We start from the raw sequence: 24694 nt of genomic DNA, 5'->3' as shown, positions 1-24694 counted from the left end.
CTTCTGTGACTGTGTGCCAGGCACTATGCTAACACCAAATATGCATCATTTCATTTAATTCCCACAACATTGTCAAGCAATAGGGATTATCGTCCATTTACATATGAGGACTCTGGAGTTTAGGGAGTTTAAATAAGTCAAGTCTACTTGACTCCAAAGCCTGGCATCACATCATACTGGCTCCCTGACCTGATGGTAAAACTTCACAGAGATGATTTCTAATGCCAATGTTTAGGGTGGCTCCAGATTTCTATTTTATTAGACAGATACTTTAACCAACTAAGCCACAGCACCACCACCAGATTTCTATTTTAAATTTGATTCAACAGGTTTTCTCGCCAAATTCAGAGAGCACAGGAGTGCTCTCAATGCAGCAGGTACAAACTTTCCCACAGTGGCCACAAATTATTTACTGTTTGTTTTCAGTAGGAACAGCGCTTTGGTCAGTTTAAAGAACTAAAGGCAAATGAAGACAGTATGAAAAAATTAAGATTCTGGAGAACAATAATAGAAATCATTCAGGGCATGCCTTGAGTAAATGAGAGTTTGCACACCAATTCTAACACGATCGCAACCCTTGGGAAATTTAGGGTGAACACCAAAAATTATTTTTCACACTACTTGTATAAATACTACTTTAAATCTCTTAGGAAGAGTATTTGGCAGAGGTTGTAGTGAGCTGAGATCGTACACTGCACTCCAGCAAATAAATAAATAAATAAATAAGTATTTGAGTTCCTTCATGGATGACTGAGCCAGGAAGAGAAGGCAGTGCTGGCATTTTTCAGCCTGGATTCAGTTGACCCTCTCTGCCAGACACCATCCTTGGTATGCTATTGAGGCCAGATTACAAGGCTTGATGAAAAAGAGTCCAGATAGGCTCTTGGGCTCAAATAGCAGCTGCTAAGCACCAGAAACATTGTATGTCTCTTGTTTGCTAATGGGAATTCACAATTGGGCATCTGTGGAATTTCTTGGGGGAAAAGGTAAAACTCTTAATATTTGATGTACTTTTAAATGGTAGTATCAAGGAACTAATGCATAGATAATAGTTATTTGAAAATAATTATGCCCAAGGCTATAAGATGAGGAAGTAGAAATGCCTAATGCAGAAATTGAGTGTCCATTAATTAAAAAACAAGGATTTGAAATCCTGTAAAGGCTGCTTTTCTGCGATATGCTTCAGAGAAGTTCTGAAGGCAGGTTGTCTTAGTTTGACATGCTTAAATACTTTGAGTCATTGGTAGCCAATGTGAAGACAAGTACTTATTGAAGTGTTTTTAAGAACTGGCTAATTTAAATAGCATTTAGCCATATATTTTATATACAGGTAAGTTACACTGATATACAAGTGGAAGAACTTGCTTAAATAATTTAGATGCCCGTAAATGAAGCAATGATTACAGAGTAACTTCAGAACTTTACTTCCTTTTAGAATATACAATTATTTCTCCCCCATTAAATATTTAGCAAAAATTTTAAAACTATCATGGTATTAGCTGCAAGATTTAGTTTTTAGCATCCTCTATATCTTTCTTCAGTTTCTAGGTTATTGTTCTATCATTTATAACTCTAAATTTTATTCCTCAATTAGAAGTGGGAACTCAGTGTGGTAGATAGAAAAAAATCAATTGTTATACTGAATTTTGTTGGTTCATTCCTGAAGATATAATCTTTTTAAAAAAAAAATGCTTTGCAGAAAAGGTAATACATTCTGAGTAAGAACAAGGTCTGCATATGTTCCCCTTGTTTTCTTGACATTACTGATGTTTAGCCATTATGAAAGTCATACTCTGTCTTCTTCTAACCTTTCATCAAAACATACAGAAGGTTAGAAGAAGAAAGAGTACATTAAAAAGACCCATAATGTCACAGAGTGGCAAAAGTATTCTTCTGCTCCCTCAATTTAAGCAGAATTGCTTCTTGCTCAGTTGCAGGCTCCCTAACTTCAAAGGCCCCCTCCTTTTTCTCTGGTTCAGAAATGGTGCAGTAGGGAGTCAAGGAATGATATTCCAGTCTGCAAATTAGGCTTGGAGAAATCTTATACAATTTCTGGGAAATGAGTACCACACGACCTCTTCTTGGCAGAGAAGAACTACAAGTTCTTTCTTCCCAGTTCACCGTTCCCCTATGAGTTTCTGCAAACATGGTGACTCATTCCAGATTAGATTTATTTGCCTTAGTCGATATACAAGTCCAGTTGATTAGTAGAGTGTGCTAGAAACTCTGCATTGAGAAGAATTCTAAGGAAGGATTGAGGGACACATGTATGACATACTTGCTTTTCATGACCTAGATATTATCCACAAGAAGCTTATTAGATGATAACTCCATGGCTTATAACACAATGGAAGACTGTTTGCTCATCTACTAATCCAAATATTTTAAAATTTAGTGATAGGAAATATTTTGCCCAAAGCAAATTTTTTATTATCTGCTACATGTAGCTATTCACAGACTGTAATAGTATGTTAGGAAAAGCACTGTAGTGGCTAATATAGTTTATGTAAAAGTACTTTTATTTTATCATCTAGCCCCAAATGCCAAGAAGTTCTTTTAACTCTTATAAAAAGAACTTTTGTGAATCCATACTTACAGGATCTCCTCCAGAGGCAAATGAAATAGACTGCATATGATGATTAGCAATAATCTGAAAAACATAAACATGGATGCTAATATAAATCAATCATTATTTCTAGTTATATACAGTCTAACAGTAATAGACATACATTCGTTTCTTTTGTCTTTGCCTAATCAGCATCCTTTTGGAAACTACCCCACTTACACCCTATAATAATCTCATTTAAACTGTGGGATTCCAGTGATTTTGACATGCCCATCTCACTGCCCTTGACCACCCAGGTGGAACATTATCTAGGGCTAGCCAATCAGAAAATAACATCTCTCTGGATACAGCAGAGCCTATCAATGTCTTTTGGGAAGAACTGAAATGAGTAATAGGAGTGAAAGCATCTCTCTCTGCCATTAACAACTATGTAAGGCCAAAGCTTCTGGGGACCATAATCTGCTGCCATGTGAGAAAGGTCTGCTGGAATATGAAGCTTTGTTTCTGATGAAAATCAGAACTGAGAACTAAAAACAGAAAAAAAAGTCTGTTGGTAACATATGTTCCAACACTTCAACCAATACATTTCACCCTGTTCCTTTATATTTTTGTTTATTTTTGCATAAGTTAGATTGAATTTGATTTCAGTCATTCACTACTAAATGTATACTGATTAACGCACTAACATTAGACTTCTAATATGAAGCAAGACTAGCCAAGTAAACTGCATTAATTAGCTAAGAAGATTGTCTTTTATTTGAGGGTCTAGGATTGCTTGTTTGGACACCACCGTGTAATGACCATTTGCAGACATGTATTTGTCATGCTATTTTGAAGGCTGATTAAGACACCAACTATGCAGCTATTGACTAATCCTGTTTTCAGAATCGTGTGACAGAATCTACCAAAGCTGATTAATAAGATGACCAAGCAATTCTATTTCTAGATGTATATCTAACAGAATTATGTAAATATGTGCAACAAAAAATATTCTCCTCAAAAAAAAGATAATAACTGCCCTGTTCATAACAGCCCTAAGGAAACAATTCCAATGATAACTACTGTAATATTCAAATGGTGGCATACTATACAGCAACAACTTGCTTGTTAAGCCAAAGAAGCCTAACACAAAGAATATATGCTGCATGGTTTAATTTATATGAAGTTCAAAACCAGGCAAAATTACTGTATTTGAAATCAGAATCGTGGTTATTTCTAGAGCACAGGAAGAAGGGGCAAATGGTTTTCTGGGATGCTAGAGTTTGTTCATCTGAGTATTGGTTATAAAACTGTTCATTTTGTGATAAGTATTATGGACTTATTATATGTACATTTGTCTACATTTATATTTCAGTAAAAACAAAGTCAACATATAAAGATCAATGTCATTGCCATATATCAACAATAGCCAACCAGACACTGTATTTGGGGGAGAAAGCTATACTTGTAAGAGTACTTCAGTATAAAAAGTAATAAGAATCATGTAATACTTTTTGGAAAACTTCACTGAAGAGTATAAATAAGACCTGAACAAGAAGATATATATCACTTTTATGGATGAGAATATGGTATTAAAAAGGTGTCAATCCTCCCCCAGATTAATTTCTAAATTCCAGGCAATTTCAGTAAAAATGCTAACAATAGCATTTATAGAACTTTTTAAGCTGCTTTTAAAATTCATATGGAAGAATAAATGTGCAAGAAGAGCTAAAGCAATTTTTAAAAGAACAAACGGATAAGAATTCCCTTATCAGATAATAAGACCTATTATAATATCATATTCAAGATGCTCCTAAATTCATATGAAAGAATAAACGTGCAAGAAGAGTTAGGGCAATTTTTTAAGGAACAAAGACAAAATATTCCTGATCAAACAGCAAGATACATTATAAAACTATAGAAATTTCATTAAGAATTAAAAGTCTATGAACAGACTCATGTTTTTAAGAACTTTCAGTTTTTGATAAATATGACATCAAGCAGCGTTCGGCCAGAAATTATGTGTCCATGGTTAGGTGAACTAGAGCCAGAGCTCCCTACCACCGAGCCACAGACCAGTACTGGTTTGTGGCCTCTTAGGAACCAGGCTGCAAAGCACAAGGTGAGCAGCAGGCAAGTAAGAGACACTTCATCTGTATTTACTGCTGCTTCCCATTGCTGACATTACTGTCTAAGTTCTGCCTCCTGTCAGATCAGCAGCGACATTAGACTCTCATAGGAGCAAGAACCCTATCATGAACTATGTATACGAGGGATCTAGGTTGCCTGCTTATTTGAATCTAATGCTTGATGATCTGAGGTAGAGCTGAGGTGGTGATGCCAGCGCTGGGGAGTGGCTGCAAATATAGATTAACATTAGCAGAGAGGTTTGATGGCGCAGAGACCATAATTAATCAATTGCTGGCAGACTCATATCAAAACTTTATCAGTGAGTAGCAAGTGACACTTAAGCTGCATCTGGTGGCAGACTATATAGTGGCAAGTGAGTTGATGTACTTCAGTTGCACAGCTGCAGCTGGGGGCAGGCTTTAAGTCAGAATCTGACATTTATTGTAGTTTGTGTCTGGCCTGACCATTATTTTATTTACCACTTCCATCCATGCCCTTTCCTGCACTTGCACTTTCTCAGTCACAGTTTTGGTAAGCCCATAAACTCACCCTAGCCAAAATGAGTAGAAAGGAGAGCTTCTCTGAAAATGGGGAAAGATCCAGTGATGAGGCAGCAGAATACTTTAAGATTGCCAACAAAAAGAAAGCTGCATTTAAAAGAAAATACCAGAAGTCCTACTTACAATACCGGTCCATTGCAACAGGTGATTCACATTCTCCAAGCTCACTTTGTATAATATGTGACAAGCGGCTATGCAGCAAAGCCATGAAACTGCTTTGTCACATGGAGACCAAGCACCCTGCATTAATAATAAGTCTTTGGGGTTTTCAAAAGAAAAAAATGTGAAAACAAAGAACAGAAGAAATTACTGAAGGCCACCACTTCATCAATTTGTCTACACTGAGAGTGTCATTCTTAGTGGCTAACCACATTGCTAAAGCTAAGAAGCCCTTTGCTATTGGTGAAGAGTTGATCTTGCCTGCTGCTAAGGACATTTGTCATGAACTTTTAGGATAGGCTGCAGTTCAAAAGGTAGCAAGTGTTTATCTTTTGGCTAGCACCGCAACTCGACAAATTGATAAAATATTACAGGATAATGAGGCACAATTGTTAGAGAGGATTAATGAGTCACCATGGTATGCAATCCAGGTTGATGAGTCTACCGATGCTGATAACAAAGCAACATGGTTTTTCGTGTGTGATATATTTTTCAAGATGTGAATGAGGATATGTTATATGCACTTTTGTTGCCAACCAGCACCACAGCTGCAGAACTATTCAAGTCTTTGAATGATTACGTATCATGAAATGGAATCAAGTCGTTTTGTGTTGGTATATGCACAGGTAGAGCAGCTGCCATGACTGGACGGCATTCTGGTTTCACTACTCCGGTCAAAGAGGCCGCTTCTGAATGTGAGTCTATGCACTGTATCACCATAGGGAAATGCTGGCTAGCCGGAAAATGCCACCTGAACTTCACAAGGTTTTGCAGTATGTGATTAAAATTATCAACCACATTATACATGCCCTTAACTCACATCTGTTTGCACAGCTCTGTAAGGAGATGGATGCGGAGCACATGTGTCTTCTCTTATACACAGAAGTGAGATGGCTTTCTAAAGGTACATCACTGGCCGCAGTTTTTGAGTTAAGAGAGCTGCTTCAGAGACTTCTTTTGAGAAAAACAGAAGAAATATGTCCCACTAACAGCACATTTCATGACATCAAATGGGTCACAAAACTTGCTGACTTGTATGACATAGCCTGCTCAATGAACTCTGTCACTTCAGGGAAGAACGACAACTGTGTTCAAGTTGGCAGATAAAGTGGCTGCATTCGAAGCCAAACTGAAAACATGTGGATGACAAATGAACACTGGGATTTCTGCTGTCTCAAACATTAGCAGATTTTGAAAGAGACTGAGCCAGGACCTTCGTTCTCCCAGCTGGTGCATGATTACCTATCTCAGCTTTCAAAAGAGTTTGAACATTACTTCCTGTATTAGTCAGGGCTCTTTAAGGGGACAGAACTAATAGATTAGATATATACATATATAAAAAGAAGAGTTCATTAAGTATTAGCTCACACTATCATAAGGTCCCACAATAGGCCATCCGTAGGCTGAGGAGTGAGGAGAGCCAGTCTGAGTTCCAAAACTAAAGAACTTGGAGTCTGAGGTGTGAGGGCAGGAAGCATCCAGCACGGGAGAAAGATGTAGGCTGGGAGGCTCGGCCAGTCTCTCTTTTCACATTTTTCTGCCTGCTTATATTCTAACCGAGCTGGCAGCTGATTAGATTGTGCCCACCCAGCTTGAGGGTGGGTCTGCCTTTCCCAGCCCACTGACTCAAATGTTAATTTCCTTTGGAAACACCCTTACAGACACACCAAGGATCAATACCTGTATCCTTCAATCCAATCAAGTTGAATCTCAGTATTAACCATCACACTTCCCATTCACAAAAGATGGAATGGATCTGTGACCCTTTTGTGAATAATCCAGGTGAATCCACTTTGTCCATGGTAGAAAAGGATCAACTGCTTGATACTGAAAATGAGAGGCCTTAAAAGTATGTTTGAGACTTCAACTCTCTATACGTTCTCTTTTGCTTTTTTTTTTTTTTTTTTTTTTTTTTTTTTTTTTTTTTTTGGTATCAGGAATGATGCTGGCCTCATTCTATACGTTCTCATTAAAGTAAAGGAGGAATATCCCGAGATTGCCACAAAAGTACTGAAAAGCCAGCTTCCATTTCCAACATTCTATCTTTGTGAGGCAGGGTTTTCTGCAGTAGCAGCAACCAAAACGAGATTACCGAATAGACTGGACATAAGCAACACACCTCGGGTGTCACTGTCTCTCATTACTCCCAGATGGGACTGTCCAGTTGCAGGAAAAGCAGCTCAGGGCTCTCACTGATTCTACGTTATGGGGAGCTGTATAATTATTTCATTATATACTACAATGTAATAATAATAGAAATAAAGAGCAGAATGAATGAAAAGTGCTTGAATCATGTTAGTATACACAGACCTATAATTCATAGAGGTATACACAACTTAAAAGATTCAGCTTTTAAGTTGAAGATAGGTAAAATGTGTTTTTAAAAAACATACAAAATAGTATTTTTTCTATGAATACATAAAGATACATGTAAACGCAAATAAAAAGAATTTAAAGAATACACACCGCATTGTTAACAGTGGAAAGATATCTTTCAGGAGAAAAGAAATGGGACCAAGTATTTCTTCACACTAACTTAAAGTACAATGTATCTGTTGTTTGTGAATTTACCACACTAAAACAACAGAATGAGTTAGTTCTTAACATGCTGATCTGTGGTTATGGATGTTGTCTGATTCGGAGATGTAGATTTAGAAGTCATCATCACACAAATTTATAGCCCAAGGGAGGAGGAAGAAGGGAGGGGGAAGAAGGGAGGGGAGGAGCATTAAGTGTTACGAAAGCCACGTTAGGTTATTTTCCAGTATGCAGCATCACAAGCAGCAGTATAGTTAAGCAACACAGAAACCGTAATGCTTTTGTAAGCAGGATCCCTAGTTTCGAAGCTCTAATCGAAGGAAACCCAGCTCAAAAAGCGACGCCAACACCCGGGTAAAAACATTGAGCTATTCCAATCGCAGCGGCGCGCCAAGCAGGAGGCGGTACCTGACGACTACGCCTGCGCGCGTGGTTACGCAAGCTCGTAGCCTTTGCGCACGCGCACAAGCGCACGGCCGCGCAGTTTCTATCTCGCTGAAGGCTTTTTCCGAGAGGTTGAGCGGTTTGCACAATGTCGGAAATGGCCGAGCTGTCCGAGCTGTATGAAGAGAGCAGTGACCTGCAGATGGATGTGATGCCTGGCGAAGGTGACCTTCCGCAGATGGAGGTAGGCAGCGGGAGCCGGGAGCTATCCTTGCGTCCCTCCCGCAACGGGGCCCCGCCACAGCTAGAAGAGGAAGGCCCAATGGAGGAGGAGGAGGCCCAGCCAATGGCGGCGCCACAGGGGAAGCGGAGCCTTGCTAACGGGCCCAACGCTGGGGAGCAGCCAGGCCAGGTGGCGGGCGCAGACTTCGAGAGCGAGGACGAGGGCGAGGAATTTGATGACTGGGAGGACGACTACGACTATCCAGAAGAGGAGCAGCTTAGTGGTGCCGGCTACCGAGTATCAGCCGCTCTCGAAGAAGCCAACAAGATGTTTCTGAGAACAACCAGAGCAAGAGAAGCAGCCCTGGATGGCGGGTTTCAGATGCATTATGAGAAGACCCCGTTTGATCAGTTAGCTTTCATCGAAGAGCTTTTTTCACTGATGGTTGTCAATCGTCTGACCGAAGAACTCGGCTGTGATGAGATTATTGATAGAGAGTAGTTATATGCTGTTAAAAGAGGAGGAAACTACTTGAGGAGGGACCCAACTTTCCGCTCTTTTGGGTTCATTCCAAATAGTTCTGTGCCATTGAAAAACTTGACCTTCAAAAAAGTTTTTCAGAATAGAAGACAATAGGATAGTGACTGCACAGTTGTGAAAAAAGAAGAGAATCATTAAAGAAAAAAAGATGTTGAGACTGTTGAAGTCTGTTCTCAACAATGTCCTAAAACACCAGTGGCTTTGACTTTGTTATTGATCCAGATTGTTTTCCTTGCATTGGGGAAAATATCTTTCATATTTGTTTTGCTGTAAAGATGGTTTTGCCAGAATAAGTCATGACCAAGACAAACCCAAGAGAAGAGCCCACTGATACTAATTATATGAGGAAAAAAAATGTATCCAACTAGGACACATATCTTTGAGTTATTTGGACTGAAAGCTTAAACTTGGAAAATTCTATTTTGTGATCTACTCAAGCCGTAGTTATCAAAGGCTAAATTTTCAATGTAAGATAAATGGAGTAGTCTTCATTATCCCAAAAGGATGAGTAAACTCAAATTTATATCACATGTGCTATATGTCTTAAGATGTGTTTCCAAAAGCATCTGAAATTTTCTTTGTACACGTATCTTGATCATTTATAAAGCCACTGTGATCTATAAATCAAGAAAATCCATTGTCATGACCATTTTTAAAAGTCAAAAATTAAGACATCCTTAATTTAAAAGTTTCAAATCTAGACATTGTGTGTGAATGTACAAAGAAAAAGCATTTCTAACGCTGTTATATACTAGAGAAATTTTGTTTTGCTTGCTGTTTTAACTTGACGGGTGAAAGACTTTAGTTGAACTTCATACTGTAAGAACTGTTAATAAAAGTTATCAAGTAAAAAGCCCTATATCTAAAAAGACTTTATGAACAGTTATTCTATCAACTCTTGGAGGTTTTAAACCTGTCCAGAAATTACCTTGGTATCTGAAATTTCCCTCTGTCTCCTCCTCTTAAGCTTGTTACTTGTTATGCACCAGCATTGGAGATAATAAAATTTCTTGTTCTGTGTATTTTGTTTGGCTAATTGTATTGTATACATACTTTCTCTGTATACTACTTTTTATTGTATGTATTATTGCAACCACTTGATTTAAACTTAATCAGTATTAAGCGAAAATGATCTAGCTTAAGATATCTAATTGACAAATTCATTTCTGGAAATTAAACTTTGTAAATTAAGTTTTTACCTATAAGAATTTGCTGGTCTAGGAAAACCTGCCCTATCAATGAGTATGTTGCTGTGGTTACCTTACTAAGATGCTGAAGTTTTAGGAGAGTAATTACATCAGAAGGCTATGCTTAGCAAAATGAGTTTATCAGCAGGTTTTATGATCAGTAAAAAGCTTCCAGATGCTTCTGCTTTATTGTAGCAGAAAGAACGTATATCCAATGCAACAGGACAACTCAGAGCCTAATTTATTTTACAGTCATCTATCTTTTGGGGAGAGAGATATGTTAAAAGATAGGACTGTGACAAAGATGATCAAAATTGCTCAGACACTAGCTAAGTTGGGAGGGAGAGATCGTGGAAGTAAAATGTTGATGCTTAAACTTCTTAATCCTACTATCTCTTCCACTGCTTTCTCAGCCTGTAGCAGCAGTCAGATGAGTGTAGCCAGATAATTAATTGCATGCATGATGTAAATTAGCGTGGGTGGGGGTATGCTAGTGCACAATAAACTGGCTGGTTGTATTTACCTCCAGATCTTTATCTTTACCAGCAAAATTTACCTTTACTGGGAAAGATAAACCCTTGAAAAAAAATCTGAGGTCTACTAACTAGAAGGTTGTGATTCTGTTTGTCTCTGGGACTGAGTAGGGCGCAAGAGGTGGGGTAGGAAACACTCCGTGTTGCATCCGAAGGCTAATCTTTGGAAGAAAAACCTGGGCTCTGCAATTGACTCGGTTGTTTTTCTCTCTCAAAAATAGATAGCTGAGAGACAATGAAAATTGTAAATACTTATTTGTATTTATTGAGAATAGAAAACGAACATTTTAACACCCCTTTTAGGGGTATAAAATCATTTGTATTTCTTTTACATGCAGTTGCCACAGACAAACCAGACTACTTTAAAATTTGGGTTCTACTATATATTTAGCTCAGTAACTGGGAAATTAATCTCTGTGGCTCAGATCCTAAAATGAAATAGAGGCAATTGGATGTATCTTACAAATTGTGAGGACTAAATGGAGAGAGAGAGTGTGTGTGTGTGTCAGTCATTTAAGGGAAGTAGAGACAGGAGTTCTGCGGAAATTCTAGCTGGTTTTGCAAGATAGGAATTTAAAGAAGCTTTTGAGTACGCAGTGTGATTAGGGAGAGTTTTCCAGATTTATCCCTATGTATTACAAATGTTCAGTTAAATTAGATATCCCATGTTGAATATCTATTCAGGCCACCCATCTATTTTGTTTGGTTCATGCTTAAAATTTTAAGAGACCACCATCTCAGTACAGAGATACCACCTAAAAATCTAGATTTTTACCATTTTATTTTGAGATGGAGTCTTGCTTTGTTGCCCAGGCTGGAGTGCAGTGGCTCAGTCTCAGCTTATTGCAACCTCCACCTCCCAAGTTCAAGCAGTTCTCTTGCTCAGCCTCCCGCATAGCTGGGATTACAGGCATGAGCCACCACACCTGGCCTCTTACTTGTTTTTAAAGTAAAACATCTGGGAGCCTTTGACCACCAGACCTACATAGCAAAAAAAAAAAAAATCTGATTCACCTTTAGACAAGGAAGGGACTGTTTGCCAAGTCCCCTGGTGTTGTCTTCCCAACACAGAGGCCAGGTAGCATTTTGACATCTATCCTTGGGCCTGCAGCATTTTCTTTTTTTGTGCGTGCACGGTTTGCATTACCTACCTGGCTTCTAAATATTTGAACTTGTCTCTCCTTATAGATTCTAAAAGATGTCTCAATTTTCTGCCTGTTTTACCTTAACTCTATTACCCTTCTGAATTCAGTACCTGTTAGAGTTATAGAAATGAGTAAAGAACTAATGGGAGTTTGAGCTGCTGAGACTGATATTTTTGCTTGAGACCCCAAAATACTGTATTAAAGTATGTCAGTAAAGTATGTCGCTTGAATTTTAAAACAAGGAAATAAAACCCTTGCAAAATTGTATTTTCCCATCCTGAAATACGGTAATATTTTTAAATTGCAAGCATTGCATGTTTAATATTTTCTACCTCTGGAGGTTTATAAATATTTTCTGGGAGTGAATGGTTATATTCTTGATGTTCTTAGTGACCAAAGATGAGTGTGAACTATCTGATCCATAAATGCTGTCATCTATGAATATATCCATAGACTTGAACCTGTTTGTTTTCAGTCCAAAGTATATCTTAGAAGTTAAGTGGGGGTGGGGAAGGCATTAGTATTTCTTTGTATTTATTTTAGAACTTCCAGGGGTAGCGTTAAGGATTTAATTAATCCTTTTCTTGTGCTGTATCCACAAGGTCTCTCATCTTTGCTGCCTTCATTTCTTAAACATTTTAGTTGCCTTTCTCATGGGACATAAAGCTTCTTGAGTTGAGGCCTCTACAGTGGCACATCTTTCCCCCATGCTCCCCTGCTATTTCTCCTAGGCCTGCAGAAAAGGTCAAAATAGTTATTAAAAATCACCCCTTAGATCTGAGATAAATGAGATCTTAACTTTGGTCCCTATTCCGGCAGTGGGCTGAATACAACCCCATTCCATGCCACCAGTGCAGAAAAGATACGGATTATTCTCAAAGGCACATCATAGTACTATTGCTATTGGTAATGAAAACCGCCCGTTATCCTCACCTCTGTTTTGCCTGAAAGATTATGGGTGGGTAGTAATACTTAGCCTTAAAGAAGGGATACTGAAGGGGAAAGAGGCTGAGAGTAAACTCTGCTCCACCACTTCCACCACAATTCCGTTCTTCATAAATTCCTCATTCATTTCTGGTACCCCACAGGATCATTTAAAAAAATGATGATTAGATTCTGCCCAAAAGGCTGTCATTCTGATGGCTTTGGCTTTTCCTACTCAATTCCTCCCTTATAAAATTCTGAGATAATTCAAGGGCTCCTCTACTTAGTTAGATCGCATAATTAAAAGCATTGAGCTTTCATGTACTGTCCATGTGAATGAAAACTAAGAATAAATTTTGCATCTACATAAGTCTTTAAGTCAAAAATGTCAGAATGACTGAATGAATGTTTCACCACCCACATGTGTTGCATCTTCCAAGTGCAGCCCAAAATGTTATGCTCTCATTATACTAATGGTATCACCACTCTTGGAAGATCAATCAGGACCCAACTGGATGAGAATTTATTTGTAACTGTTTCATATTAAGTATTTTCCTTTAAGGTGTTATATACTGCTGCATAAACAGTATATTTTATTGTTTTTTAATTTAGAAAAAAAAGCAGCCCTCAAAACCTGTTATGTTACTGATAATTTTATAATCTTACAATATTTTCCTATTAAGTACTGAGTATATGAAAAATTCTCAGAATATTTGAGTAAATAATAATAGGTATCATGTGACTGGCACATGCTATATAATTTACATCTATTATCTAATTTAATCTTCTGAAAAGCCCTATGAGATACTTACTGTTAAATCCAGCATCTCAGACCTTATAAATAAGTACCATAATCCTCATTTTGCTGAAGAGATAAACTGAAGCCAAGTGGTAGGGTCATTTGTTAGTAAGTGGCAAAGCCAGCATTTCAACCTATATGTAACCTTAAATCTTTTTAGCATCTTATTGCCAAGTACACATTAAACTTTGATCAACAGCACTCCATACAGTAAAACCTTACATGTAAAGAAACTTGAATCACAACATATTAGACAGAGAAAAATTAGATGCTAACATACATATATAACCTGATAGAAGGCATTTAGTCTAAAAAACTAAAAGCAAGCCAAACAAAATGTTCTGATTTAGGTACATATTTAGCCCAGTGCCTATGTATCTCCTACATTTGCTTCAGCAACACTGTTGTGTGAGAAATGAGGTTCACAATGAAAAATTAGGCACACCACAGTATCATAAATTAATAAGGAAGAAAATATTATCTTTTATATAATAACATTTTAGAAAGCTGCTCAGCCACAAGAATTGGAAGAAAACATATTCTGCTTAAATTTCAGTTTACTAGAACATTAACCCCAACATCACCTTTCCCCTTGGTCCCTCATCTGCACCCTAGCCCAACACACAGCCTGTTAGTTGTGATACTGGGATTAATTGCTTTCCATTAGGGGAGGGTTGGTGGAGATATCAATGACCAATTCAAGGATGTGAGTTGCTAAATGACATTTTCTATGTTCTTTGCACCTTAGTTCTTCATTCAAAGCCAGTTAGGTAGGCGTACGTATGTAGGTGGTTACGTGCCCCAGTGATGGGTTAGTAATGCTGCTGTTCTAATGATTGTTATGCATAAATCTTTGGCAGATTTTTTTCACTTGTGCTCTATTAAATTGTAGGCATACTCTGTATTTAACTTTGTTCTCCTTATTATACCCAGGCTTCTCTGGAAAAATAGATGATACATTAAACTATAAATGAGATTCGTGATCTTACCTGTTGGTTGTCAAGATTCATCAGTGTGAGACTGCATGTTGAGATGGTCAGTTTTATATTCATTCCTGAAAACTGAAGATTACTTTTGCCAAGAACCGTTGATAGGAACTTAACTGGAGGCTTTAAAAATTAAAAAAAAAACAAAAACAAAAACAAAACCACTGTTAGGAAGTTTGTTACAGAATGAAATGTTACAGAATGAATGTTTTTTAAATGTTAAAAATGAGTCAAAGTCCAAACTCTTCCACTCTATTTTACTTTACATAAATCAAATAAAAAGGAATGTTTTTTTAAATTAAATTTTTAAATAATTAGAATGCAGCAAATTCTTTATTAAGTAGTGAAATTTAGGCCCTCAGAACTTTCTCATAGTTTCTTTTCACCCCAAGTGCTGGGAGTGGGCTCTTGCTTTAATGTAAACAAATTCCTGTGAGAGTTTAGACCAGCTGAACTCTTGAGTCCTTTGCAATACTACAAGTCTAAAAAAAGAAAAATTTGACAGTCCACTGAATCTAAGGCCACAGAAGGCACTGATGAACACTTTCTAATTAAGCACCTGATTCCTTCTTTGAAGCCATGCCTGTTCCTCCTTCATCTTTCCCTTGCCAGAGTTAAAAAGTATTATCTTCTCCCTTTTGGCTCTCTGAGCAGCACCATGGCGGTTGGCAAGAACAAGCGCCTTACGAAAGGCGGCAAAAAGGGAGCCAAGAAGAAAGTGGTTGATCCATTTTCTAAGAAAGATTGGTATGATGTGAAAGCACCCGCTATGTTCAACATAAGAAATATTGGAAAGACGCTAGTCACCAGGACCCAAGGAACCAAAATTGCATCCTATGGCCTCAAGGGCCGAGTATTTGAAGTTAGTCTTGCTGATTTGCAGAATGATGAAGTTGCATTTAGGATATTCAAGCTCATTACTGAAGATGTTCAGGGCAAAAGCCTGCCTGACTAACTTCCATGGCATGGATCTTACCCGTGACAAAATGTGTTCCATGGTCAAAAAATGGCAGACAATGATTGAAGCTCATGTTGATGTCAAGACTACCGATGGTTACTTGCTTCGTCTGTTCTGTGTTGGTTTTACTAAAAAACGCAACAATCAGATACGGAAGACCTCTTATGCTCAGCACCAACAGGTCCGCCAAATCCGGAAGAAGATGATGGAAATCATGACCCGAGAGGTGCAGACAAATGACTTGAAAGAAGTGGTCAATAAATTGATTCCAGACAGCATTGGAAAGACATAGAAAAGGCTTGCCAATCTATTTATCCTCTCCATGATGTCTTCGTTAGAAAAGTAAAAATGCTGAAGAAGCCCAAGTTTGAATTGGGAAAACTCATGGAGCTTCATGGTGAAGGCAGTAGTTCTGGAAAAGCCGCTGGAGATGAGACAGGTGCTAAAGTTGAACGAGCTGATGGATATGAACCACCAGTCCAAGAATCTGTTTAAAGTTCAGACTTACAGTAGTGGCAAATAAAAAGTTATTTGTGAAAAAAAAAAAAAAAAGTATTATCTTCCAGGCTAATTGTAACCTTCAGATAATCATGATGCCTGCAGTTCTACCACTGGCCACTCTTTTAGGTGAAATCATTGTTTTCAGAAGGTCCCAAATATTAAAATGAACAAATATTACTAGGAAGGGGGTAGCCCATTCCACATTTATTCATTAATAAAGATGATTTAATTTACTAATAGAAATTTACAGAAAGATCCTGAGGAAAGGGACATGTTTTGATAAAAGCAAAAATTCTGGACAAGGCATTTCTTAAGGAGAGGAGGTCTGGGGGTGTGGTGAAGAATCATGAGAGTAGGGGGTACCCAGAAATTATAAAGAAAAGCATTGGGGTGATAAGTTGGGAAAGAGATACCAACAGAGGGGTGAGAGGTTGGCCTGGCAGATTTCCTCAGGCAGAAATGCCAGTTACCAACTGATTACCTTGGACAAATAACATTCATAAGCCTCAATTTCTTTTTATATAAAAAGTGGGGGTAAAAACAGTAGCCACCTCAAAAGGGCTGTTGTGAAGATTAAATAATAACTGGAGAACATTTAGCACCGTATGTGACTGGGTACGTGAGAGCTGTTATTATTAAACAATGTTTGCCCTTTCTAACATTAAAAATTCTAAGAAATAATCTGAGAGATTTAAATACTTTGATGGATGTTTGGATTAAGTCTTGAAATCCTCTGCTGGAAAGTGGGCCAGTTGATGGAAATCAGTGATTCCTCAGCATATGGATCAATACTTTGTGGCAATCAATGAAAACACAATTTGTTTCTTTCCTAGTTTTGCTTTTATATTACTCTCATTTGATTCGTTCTGGAACCATACCAAACTGTTAAGCACACACTGTTGAAATTTAATGTATAGTTTTATTTTTAATTCTAAGTACATTCTAAAATGTAGTGCAAATATGAGGAATGCTTAGCCCTAAACCTCACAGCTATCACCACATCATAAAGCTGACTCTTGGTCTACTTTCTTTGCTTCTTACACAGTTCTGGGCAAGGTGAGCCACACAATTCAGGGATTTTTTTGTTTCTCACAGTGATTTTATTTAACAGCAAATCGCTCATTTGCTTCTCTAGAGTTTCTTTTCCATGCTAGTTTTAAAAATATTATTATGAAATACAAATTAAATTATAATACTATCTCATAGTCAAAAAATCATTTTGTTATCTGCAAAGAACTTTTATGTTAATCATCTTAATTTTGTTCTCACCATAACCTTAATCTCATGAGAAATGCCCAAAATGTATCTATTGTATAGGAGACAAAGTCTTTCATGCCTTTATTAGAATGTCCTAATAAAGACTAATGGAAGAGAAAGGAGTGGAAAGCATACAGGATGGGCAGTGAGGCAACTGGGATTCAAGTCCCAGGTGTGATCCTAACTTGTCAAGGGACCTTAGACAACCCCAGACCACCCTCAATGTCTTCATTTACAAAACAGGAGCAATAATGCTAAGTCACTTCTGTTCTTCTACCTCTAGCCATGGGAGGCCTTAGGAGAATCAAACTTAGCATTAATAATAAAGTATATGGAAATGCACAGTGTGCACTGAAGTGCTAACTGCAGTGGTTATAGTTACTACTTTTAAAATGAATGTTGGCAATTTTGCTACAGGATTTCTCCTTCAAGAAACAGATGGTGGAGAAACCGCAGACCCTGGCCTTGGGAGAGTTCACTATGGTACTGAGAGGAGAAGGGAAAAGAAAAGGGAGGCTGGGGATGGGATACTGACCAACTTTTACTAAAGAGTAGAGGCAGGCCTGGCAGAGGTGCTTATCCACATTTTACAAACGAGAAAAGTATTAAGATAGGGAAATATTAATTTACTGTATCTGGGTCAATGTATTGGTATTGATATAACACCCTAGCTCTTTGTACTCTATATTGCACAGTCTCTCAGGAACCCCCAATTCTTTCAGTTATTCCTTAACCTTTAGACTTCAAAACTCATGGGAGATCACATAAATGGATAAATCATTTATCCATTAGCACTCCAAACTGCTAATGATGCAGTATCTGACAGACCTACAGGAATCAAACAAAGATCTGATTATATTCAATTGGCCCTAAATCGTTTTTGGCTCCCTCACCCTAGGGCAGATGCTTGGCAGAGAAGCAAACATCGTGATTAAGCGTGTAGATGCTGGAACCAGACTGCCTGGGCTTGACCCAGCTCCTCTACACACTTACTGGGTCACTGAGCAAGTTACTTAAGCTCTCTGGGCCTGAGTTTCCTCATCTGTAAAATGGGGTAAATAGTAAGACCTGTGGCTAGGTTTTCTGTGATGATTAACAAATATAAAAAACACAGCATATCAAAACTTATGGGACGCAGTGAAAACAGTGAGTGCTAAGAGGAAAAATCATAGATATAAACACTTTTATTAAAAAAGCAGAAAGAGCTCAAGTCAAAAACCTAACATTGTAACTTAAGGAACTAGAAAAAAACAAAACCAAAAACTAGCAGAAGGAAAGAAATCATAAAGATTAAGAACAGAGACAAAAGAGATAAAGAATAGAAAAATAGACAAAATTAATTAAACCAAAAGTTGGTTCTTCAAAAAGATCAACAAAACTGACAAACCTTTAGCTAGATGAACTAAGGCTAAAGAGAAAAGAGAAAAGACTCAAATTACTAAAATCAGAAATGAAAGTGAGGACATTACTATCAATTCTACAGAAATAAAAAGGATCATGAGAGAGTACTGTGAACAACTGTATGTCGACAAATTGGAGAACCTAGATGACATGGAAAAATTCCTAGAATACCTACCAAGATGAAATCATAAAGAAATGGAAAATGCAAAGAGGCTTGGTGAGAGTATGGAGAAATTAGAACCCTTGTGCATTATTGGTGGGGATGTAAAATAGTGCAGCTGCTGTAGAAAACAGTATGGCAGTTCCTCAAAAAATTAAAAATCGAATAACCACATGATCCAGCAATTCTACTTCTGGGTATATAACCGAAAGAATTGAAAGGAAGGTCTCTAAAAGATATTTGTAACTCATGTTCATAGCAGCATATTCATAATAGCTAAGCTGTGGAAGCAACCCAGTGTTCATCCACAGATGGATGGATAAGCAAAATGAGTGTATACATACAATGCAAAGTTATTCAGCTGTAAAAAGGAAGTAAATTCTGACATCTGTTATAACATGGATGAACCTTGAGGACATTATGCTAAGTGAATTAAGCCAGTCATTTCTGTATCTATGATTTTGAGTACTCTAGGTATCTAGACAGAAAATAGAATTGTGGTTGCCAGAGGCTGAGAAAATAGGGGACCGGGGAGTTATGTTTAACGTGTAGAGTTTTACTTTTGCAAGACAAAGAGTTCTAAAGATGGCAAATGGTGATGGCTTCACAAAAATATGAACGTACTTAATTCCACTGAACTGTACACTTAAAAATGGTTAAGTTGAGGCCGGGAACAGTGGTTCACACCTATCATCCCAGAACTTTGGGAGGCTGAGGCAGGCAGATCATGAGGTCAAGAGATTGAAACCATTCTGGCCAACATGGTGAAACCATCCTGGCCAACATGGTGAAACCATCCTGGCCAACATGGTGAAACCCCGTCTCTACTAAAAATACAAAAATTAGCTGGGCGTGGTGGTGCATGCCTTTAGTCCCAGCTACTCAGGAGGCTGAGGCAGGAGAATTGCTTGAACCCTGGAGGTAGAGGTTGCAGTGAGCCAAGATCGCACCACTGCACTCCAGCCTGCTGACAGAGCAAGACTCTGTCTCAAAAAAAAAAAAAAAAAAAAAAAAGAAGATTAAGATGAGGCTGGGAGCAGTGGCTCACGCCTATAATCCCAGCACTTTGGGAGGGCAAAGTGGTCAGATCACTTAAGGCCAGGAGTTAGAGACCAGCCTGGCCAACATGGCAAAACCCCATCTCTACTAAAAATACAAAAATCAGCCAGGCATGGTGGCACGTGATTGCAATTCCAGCTACTCAGGAGGCTGAAGCATGAGAACTGCTTGAACCCGGGAGGCAGAGGTTGCAGTGAGCTGAGATTGTGCCACTGTACTCCAGCCTGGGTGATAGAGTAAAACCGTCTCTAAAAAAAAAAAAAAAAAAAAAAAAAATGTTAAGATGGTAAATTTTATGATATGTATATTTTACCATAATAAAGTGGAGAGAAAAGAAAATTAAAAAGCGTAAAATGCTGGAAAGAGTCCCTGGTACATATTAAGTACTCAATACATGCTAGCTGTTGAAGGAAACTAGCTGCTTTTCTGTTTTTCTCTTCAAGTGTACTTTCTGGATAGATGATAGCCAGGTTTCCTCTGTTTTATTTTGGGGTGGGGAATCCCTGCTCCTTAAATGAGAAAATATTGCCTGTTAGTTGGAATCATCCAGTTGAAGCATCCTCATCAGAAATTGTGAGAAGCAGGAAGAGGCTAGAGATTACTTTGAAACCATGGGTTCTGTCAAAGAGACTAGTCATAGAGAGTCCTTAATAGAATTTAACGGCCATTTGTCAGAACGTTTCATGTCATGTGGTTCCTCTGAGTCACTCTGGGTGATACTGGGTTCAGTCCTATGTAATACAGTGAAGAATGATAACCAAAAATGGGGCAGAACAGTATAGAAATAGAGCCCTATGCTGGGAATCTGAAGACCTGGCTTCTACAGCTGGCTCTGACCTTAATCATCCTAGTGACTCAGGCAAATACCATCTCTTATCTCTTACTCAGTTTAGTAGCTGGCAAAATGAAAAGGTTATACCAGAAGATCTCTTTAAAAAACCCTTCTCTTCAACAGTTTGCAATTCTATATGATTTATATAGTTGTTTTAAGAGCTTTGCATTGTCCCTTTGGACTTTTCAAACCAACAAAATATACTAGGGCTCATAGCTTAATAGCAATAATACTAGCTCCCATTAGCATAGAAAGCTTAATAGATGCTAGACACTGTGGTAGGTAGTATGTAGATATCACTTCATTTATTTCCTACATAATCTTATAAAGTAAGTGCTATTTTCTCCCATTTTACAGATGAGAAAACCAAGGATCCAAGAGGTTAAGTGACTTGTCCGAGAGTCCACCATTTGCAGGTGTCTGAGGCAGGGCTTCAATCCGAGTCTGTCTAACATAAAAACTTTTGCTTTCTTCCCACAGAGAAAGCTACTCTACCCACGCGTTATTACCTCACCTTTACCACTATTCACATTTATACTCGAAAATAGGCCAGGAAGCCTAAAAAGTCTTAAATGTTAAAATGCAGAACACATACATTATAAAACGTGGAAATCGGAAGGTACTAAACTGGTCCTTTCATTTAACTCCGTAACTTCACAGGAAATAAGAACAGAGTCTCAGCAAGATGAGATCCCACACTCAATGGTCAGTCAGAGCCAAGTCTGGTATCCCTATATTTCTGAGCTAAAGCCCAGGGGCTTTCTCCTCTCTGAAGCTCCAGATATCACCACATCACAATGTCAGGCAACTCAAAAAGAGTTGAGGGTCAAGAGCAACTTTAAGTACAGCTCTGATATCATGTCACATGACAAAGGCCAGGTGGGACCTTGGGTTATATGGTGGGATGAAGTAACAGCGATTTTCATACTATCTCTGTCATAGTGAGGGAGACATAAACAAGAAGACCACATCAACATTTACCTTTCGCTTTTTAATGGCTCCATTTGCCCCGGGGACAGCTTCACACAGGCGACTTATTGCTTCCCTAAAGAACAGAAACCATATCAATAAAGACAGCACACTACCTCACACAGTAAGTGTTTAAGAAATGTTAGAAATTATCACGGCCAAAAAGTAGACATATATAACACTGAGTCTGACACAAATGATATCCTCAGACTCCCGGGAGGAAATGCTGTACTTACTCCTTCTGCAGGAAGACCTAGCAGCACCCTAATACTGAACAATTGCCTGCCAACAAGTAGCTCTACTACTCTTCACTTTTTTTCACCTCTGTTTTTCCGTGGATTTTCAGATTTTGTTTTTTGTGTTGTTGATTTTTAGCCAAAAAGGAGGGGCAGGGCTTTGTTGTCTGGAAATACTTCGCAGTTTTACCTTTAGCAAAATCATCTCTGCAATGTTATGAATAAAAAGCTTCATTGTATCTCAGAACTAAAAACAATTAAATACAGAAAGAACCTGACACTAGAGGAAGTTTAAAAGGATCAGGAGAATGTTGAATTTCAAGGTGGTCTCAAATGGAGTTTTATTGACTAGGTTGCTGCTACAAGCCATTGAGCTTTCATGTAATTTCACAGAAGAAATCAATATCAAATTTCCTCCTTTGCTTACTTTTCTGCCCTTCCTATATATTGCACTTCCTGAGAGAAAGGCACAGCTAAAATAAGTAGTTGCTCCTTAATGGAAGTGGTGAAGGAATCGGCGCCCTCCTTTCCATAAATGCAGTTACAACTAAAAGCTTTTGTCTCTGGGACTCTGAGCATTCATAACTGCCCAAGCTTTCACTCTGTGTAACTTGAACCTTAGCCTTGTGGCTTTCAACACATATATTAAACTTTTCACAAGGCAAATGGAAATCTCTTCTGGATGCCCCAGAGATCATTGTTTAAATTAATAAAGTATATTCTCTCACACACACCAACACACATATGCATGCAACATTGTATGATTGTTTTTAGATATATTGTATTTCACGATAACATTTTCTATGGTTTAGATTCCCAAAGGAAGTGGGGAGAGGTCAGAGAGAGGAAGGCAGACCCATTTTTAAAACTAGAGCTATGATATGTTGTAGTGCAGAGCAATGTCCTTCTAGAAGAACTTTTGAAAGGTAAGTAGAATTCTCAAAGATTCTAGGCATTATTTTGCACTTATAATGCACGTTTTAGCTCAGATCATTTTTTCTATATAAATCAAACTCTCCTTCAAGGTATTATTTTGTCTGATTTTTGCATAATTATCTGCAATCAAAGGATAGAATGGATCTTTGGTTAGCATATATTCTCAGGATTTCATATTTATTGTTTCTCTAGGAGCCTATGCTTTGTTCTCGGGAGTCAAATAGAAGGATAATACAGAGGGCTGGGCTCTCTGGCTTGTCGATTGATTTACATTTTGAGTCATTTTAATGATTACTCAATAATTGGTAAGACTCATATAATTAATTCAAATTGGCACTGATACTGCCAAAATAGCTATTCCAGGCACCCCACTCTATTGACAGTATTTAATAAAGATGAGATAAGGCAGGTCCTTTACTTCATGAGAGTGATTTGGGTGTTTTGGTCTAAAAAGTTGACTATACATGATGTGAAATTGAAGTAAAAACAAAGGTGGATATTGATGCCGCCAAATATAATAACAATAATAAAAATATAATAACAATAATTTTATGCCAAATATAATAACTTCTTATTAGAAGTTGTTAGTTTTATATAGCATCTTGAATTTTCACACTGTTTTCCCACACATTTGTTTTCTTGATTCTCACACCAATTATCTGTATCTTCTAACAAGTAATGCAGTGAATTTAAGTTAAAGGGAATGCTTTATAGCATGAATGCCTCTCAAAGAGGTTTTGAAAGGCTAAAGCTTCCTGGCAGAGAGGACACTGGAAATTCCAGACAGAGGGAAGAACATAGGTGAAGACACCAAAACACAAAGTATCATGACATGAGGGGAATTACAAGTACTTTGATATTACTGGAGCATAACATATGGTAGAACAAGAGTGAATATGAACTAAGAGATAAGAGTCTGAAAACTGTTTCTGTGAAGTACCAGACGGTAAATACTTCAGACTTTGCTCTTTTGCAAGTACTCAACTCTGCCATTGTAGTGCAAAGAGCAGCCTTAGACAATATATAGACAAGTGAACGTGGCTGTGTTTCAATAAAATTTTATTTCTAGAAACCGGTGGTGACCAGATTTGGCCCATGGGCCATAGTTTGTTGACCCCTGGATCTGATAGTTCACACAAAAGGAGAGAGAAATCATTTGCTTTTTTAAGATGGGAAAATATTCACATTTGTTATAATTTTAAAATTGAAAATAAAAACAAGACACTTCACTCTTTTCCAGTGTTGGAAAAGATGGGAGGGAAATATTCTGCTTTAGGTTTATTTATTCATTGCCAGGGGCCTTAGTATTAATACAATATTTACAGAGTTAATTTGGTAAAAGTTGACAAATGGCAAAATTTATCAGAGCATGAGCTGGGCGTAGTGGCACACGCTCGTAGTCCCACCTACTTGGGAGAACTGGCTGAGCCCAGGAGTTCAACCTGCAGTACCACCGCACTCCAGCCTGGGTGACAGAGTGAGACCCTGTCTCTAAAAAAAATTTGTTTAAATAATTTATTACAACCTTTGACAAGGTGGGGAGAAACCTGTACAGAAATATGAAGAAGTCTATATTAATTAGTATGAAAAAGTAGAAGTTGCAACAGTACGTTCACATTGGTAGCAGCTATATAAAATTATCATCTGTAAATAGTAATATAGAAAGAGCTTATACACTCTGGCTTGGTTTTAGGTGGTTTTCTTTATGAGGGGTGCTATTTTGTTTCTGATT

The 24694-nt window shown here is 37.9% G+C and overlaps 2 protein-coding genes and 1 pseudogene across 2 annotated transcripts in view; 2 read left to right on the top strand and 1 right to left on the bottom strand.

Annotated features, from left to right (window-relative positions):
* The window catches only part of SHC4 (SHC adaptor protein 4), a 138739-nt gene that overhangs the window by 44887 nt on the left and 69158 nt on the right, over positions 1–24694 (bottom strand). The window contains exons 3-5 of the mRNA XM_003928879.4: positions 21803–21866; positions 14657–14776; positions 2597–2650 (exon numbers count right to left, since the gene is read on the bottom strand). Coding sequence (XP_003928928.3) covers positions 2597–2650; positions 14657–14776; positions 21803–21866 — 238 coding nt within the window. The remainder of the gene's footprint in view (positions 1–2596; positions 2651–14656; positions 14777–21802; positions 21867–24694) is intronic.
* Positions 8370–9993, top strand: EID1 (EP300 interacting inhibitor of differentiation 1). Its single transcript, XM_003928880.4, has one exon. It carries the CDS (start codon positions 8465–8467, stop codon positions 9038–9040), a length of 576 nt encoding a protein of 191 aa, XP_003928929.1. The 5' UTR covers positions 8370–8464; the 3' UTR covers positions 9041–9993.
* On the top strand, positions 15268–16107 carry LOC101033478 (small ribosomal subunit protein eS1-like; annotated as a pseudogene).

Source organism: Saimiri boliviensis, chromosome 2 (assembly GCF_048565385.1).
Source record: "Saimiri boliviensis isolate mSaiBol1 chromosome 2, mSaiBol1.pri, whole genome shotgun sequence".
In the NCBI taxonomy this organism is placed as follows: domain Eukaryota; kingdom Metazoa; phylum Chordata; class Mammalia; order Primates; family Cebidae; genus Saimiri; species Saimiri boliviensis.
Note: the sequence above shows the minus strand (reverse complement) of the source record. Positions and strands in the feature narration are given on the sequence as shown.

Excerpts from the sequence above, each read along its gene's own strand:
- EID1 (XM_003928880.4), top strand. The coding sequence starts at position 8,465 with ATGTCGGAAATGGCCGAGCTGTCCGAGCTGTATGAAGAGAGCAGTGAC.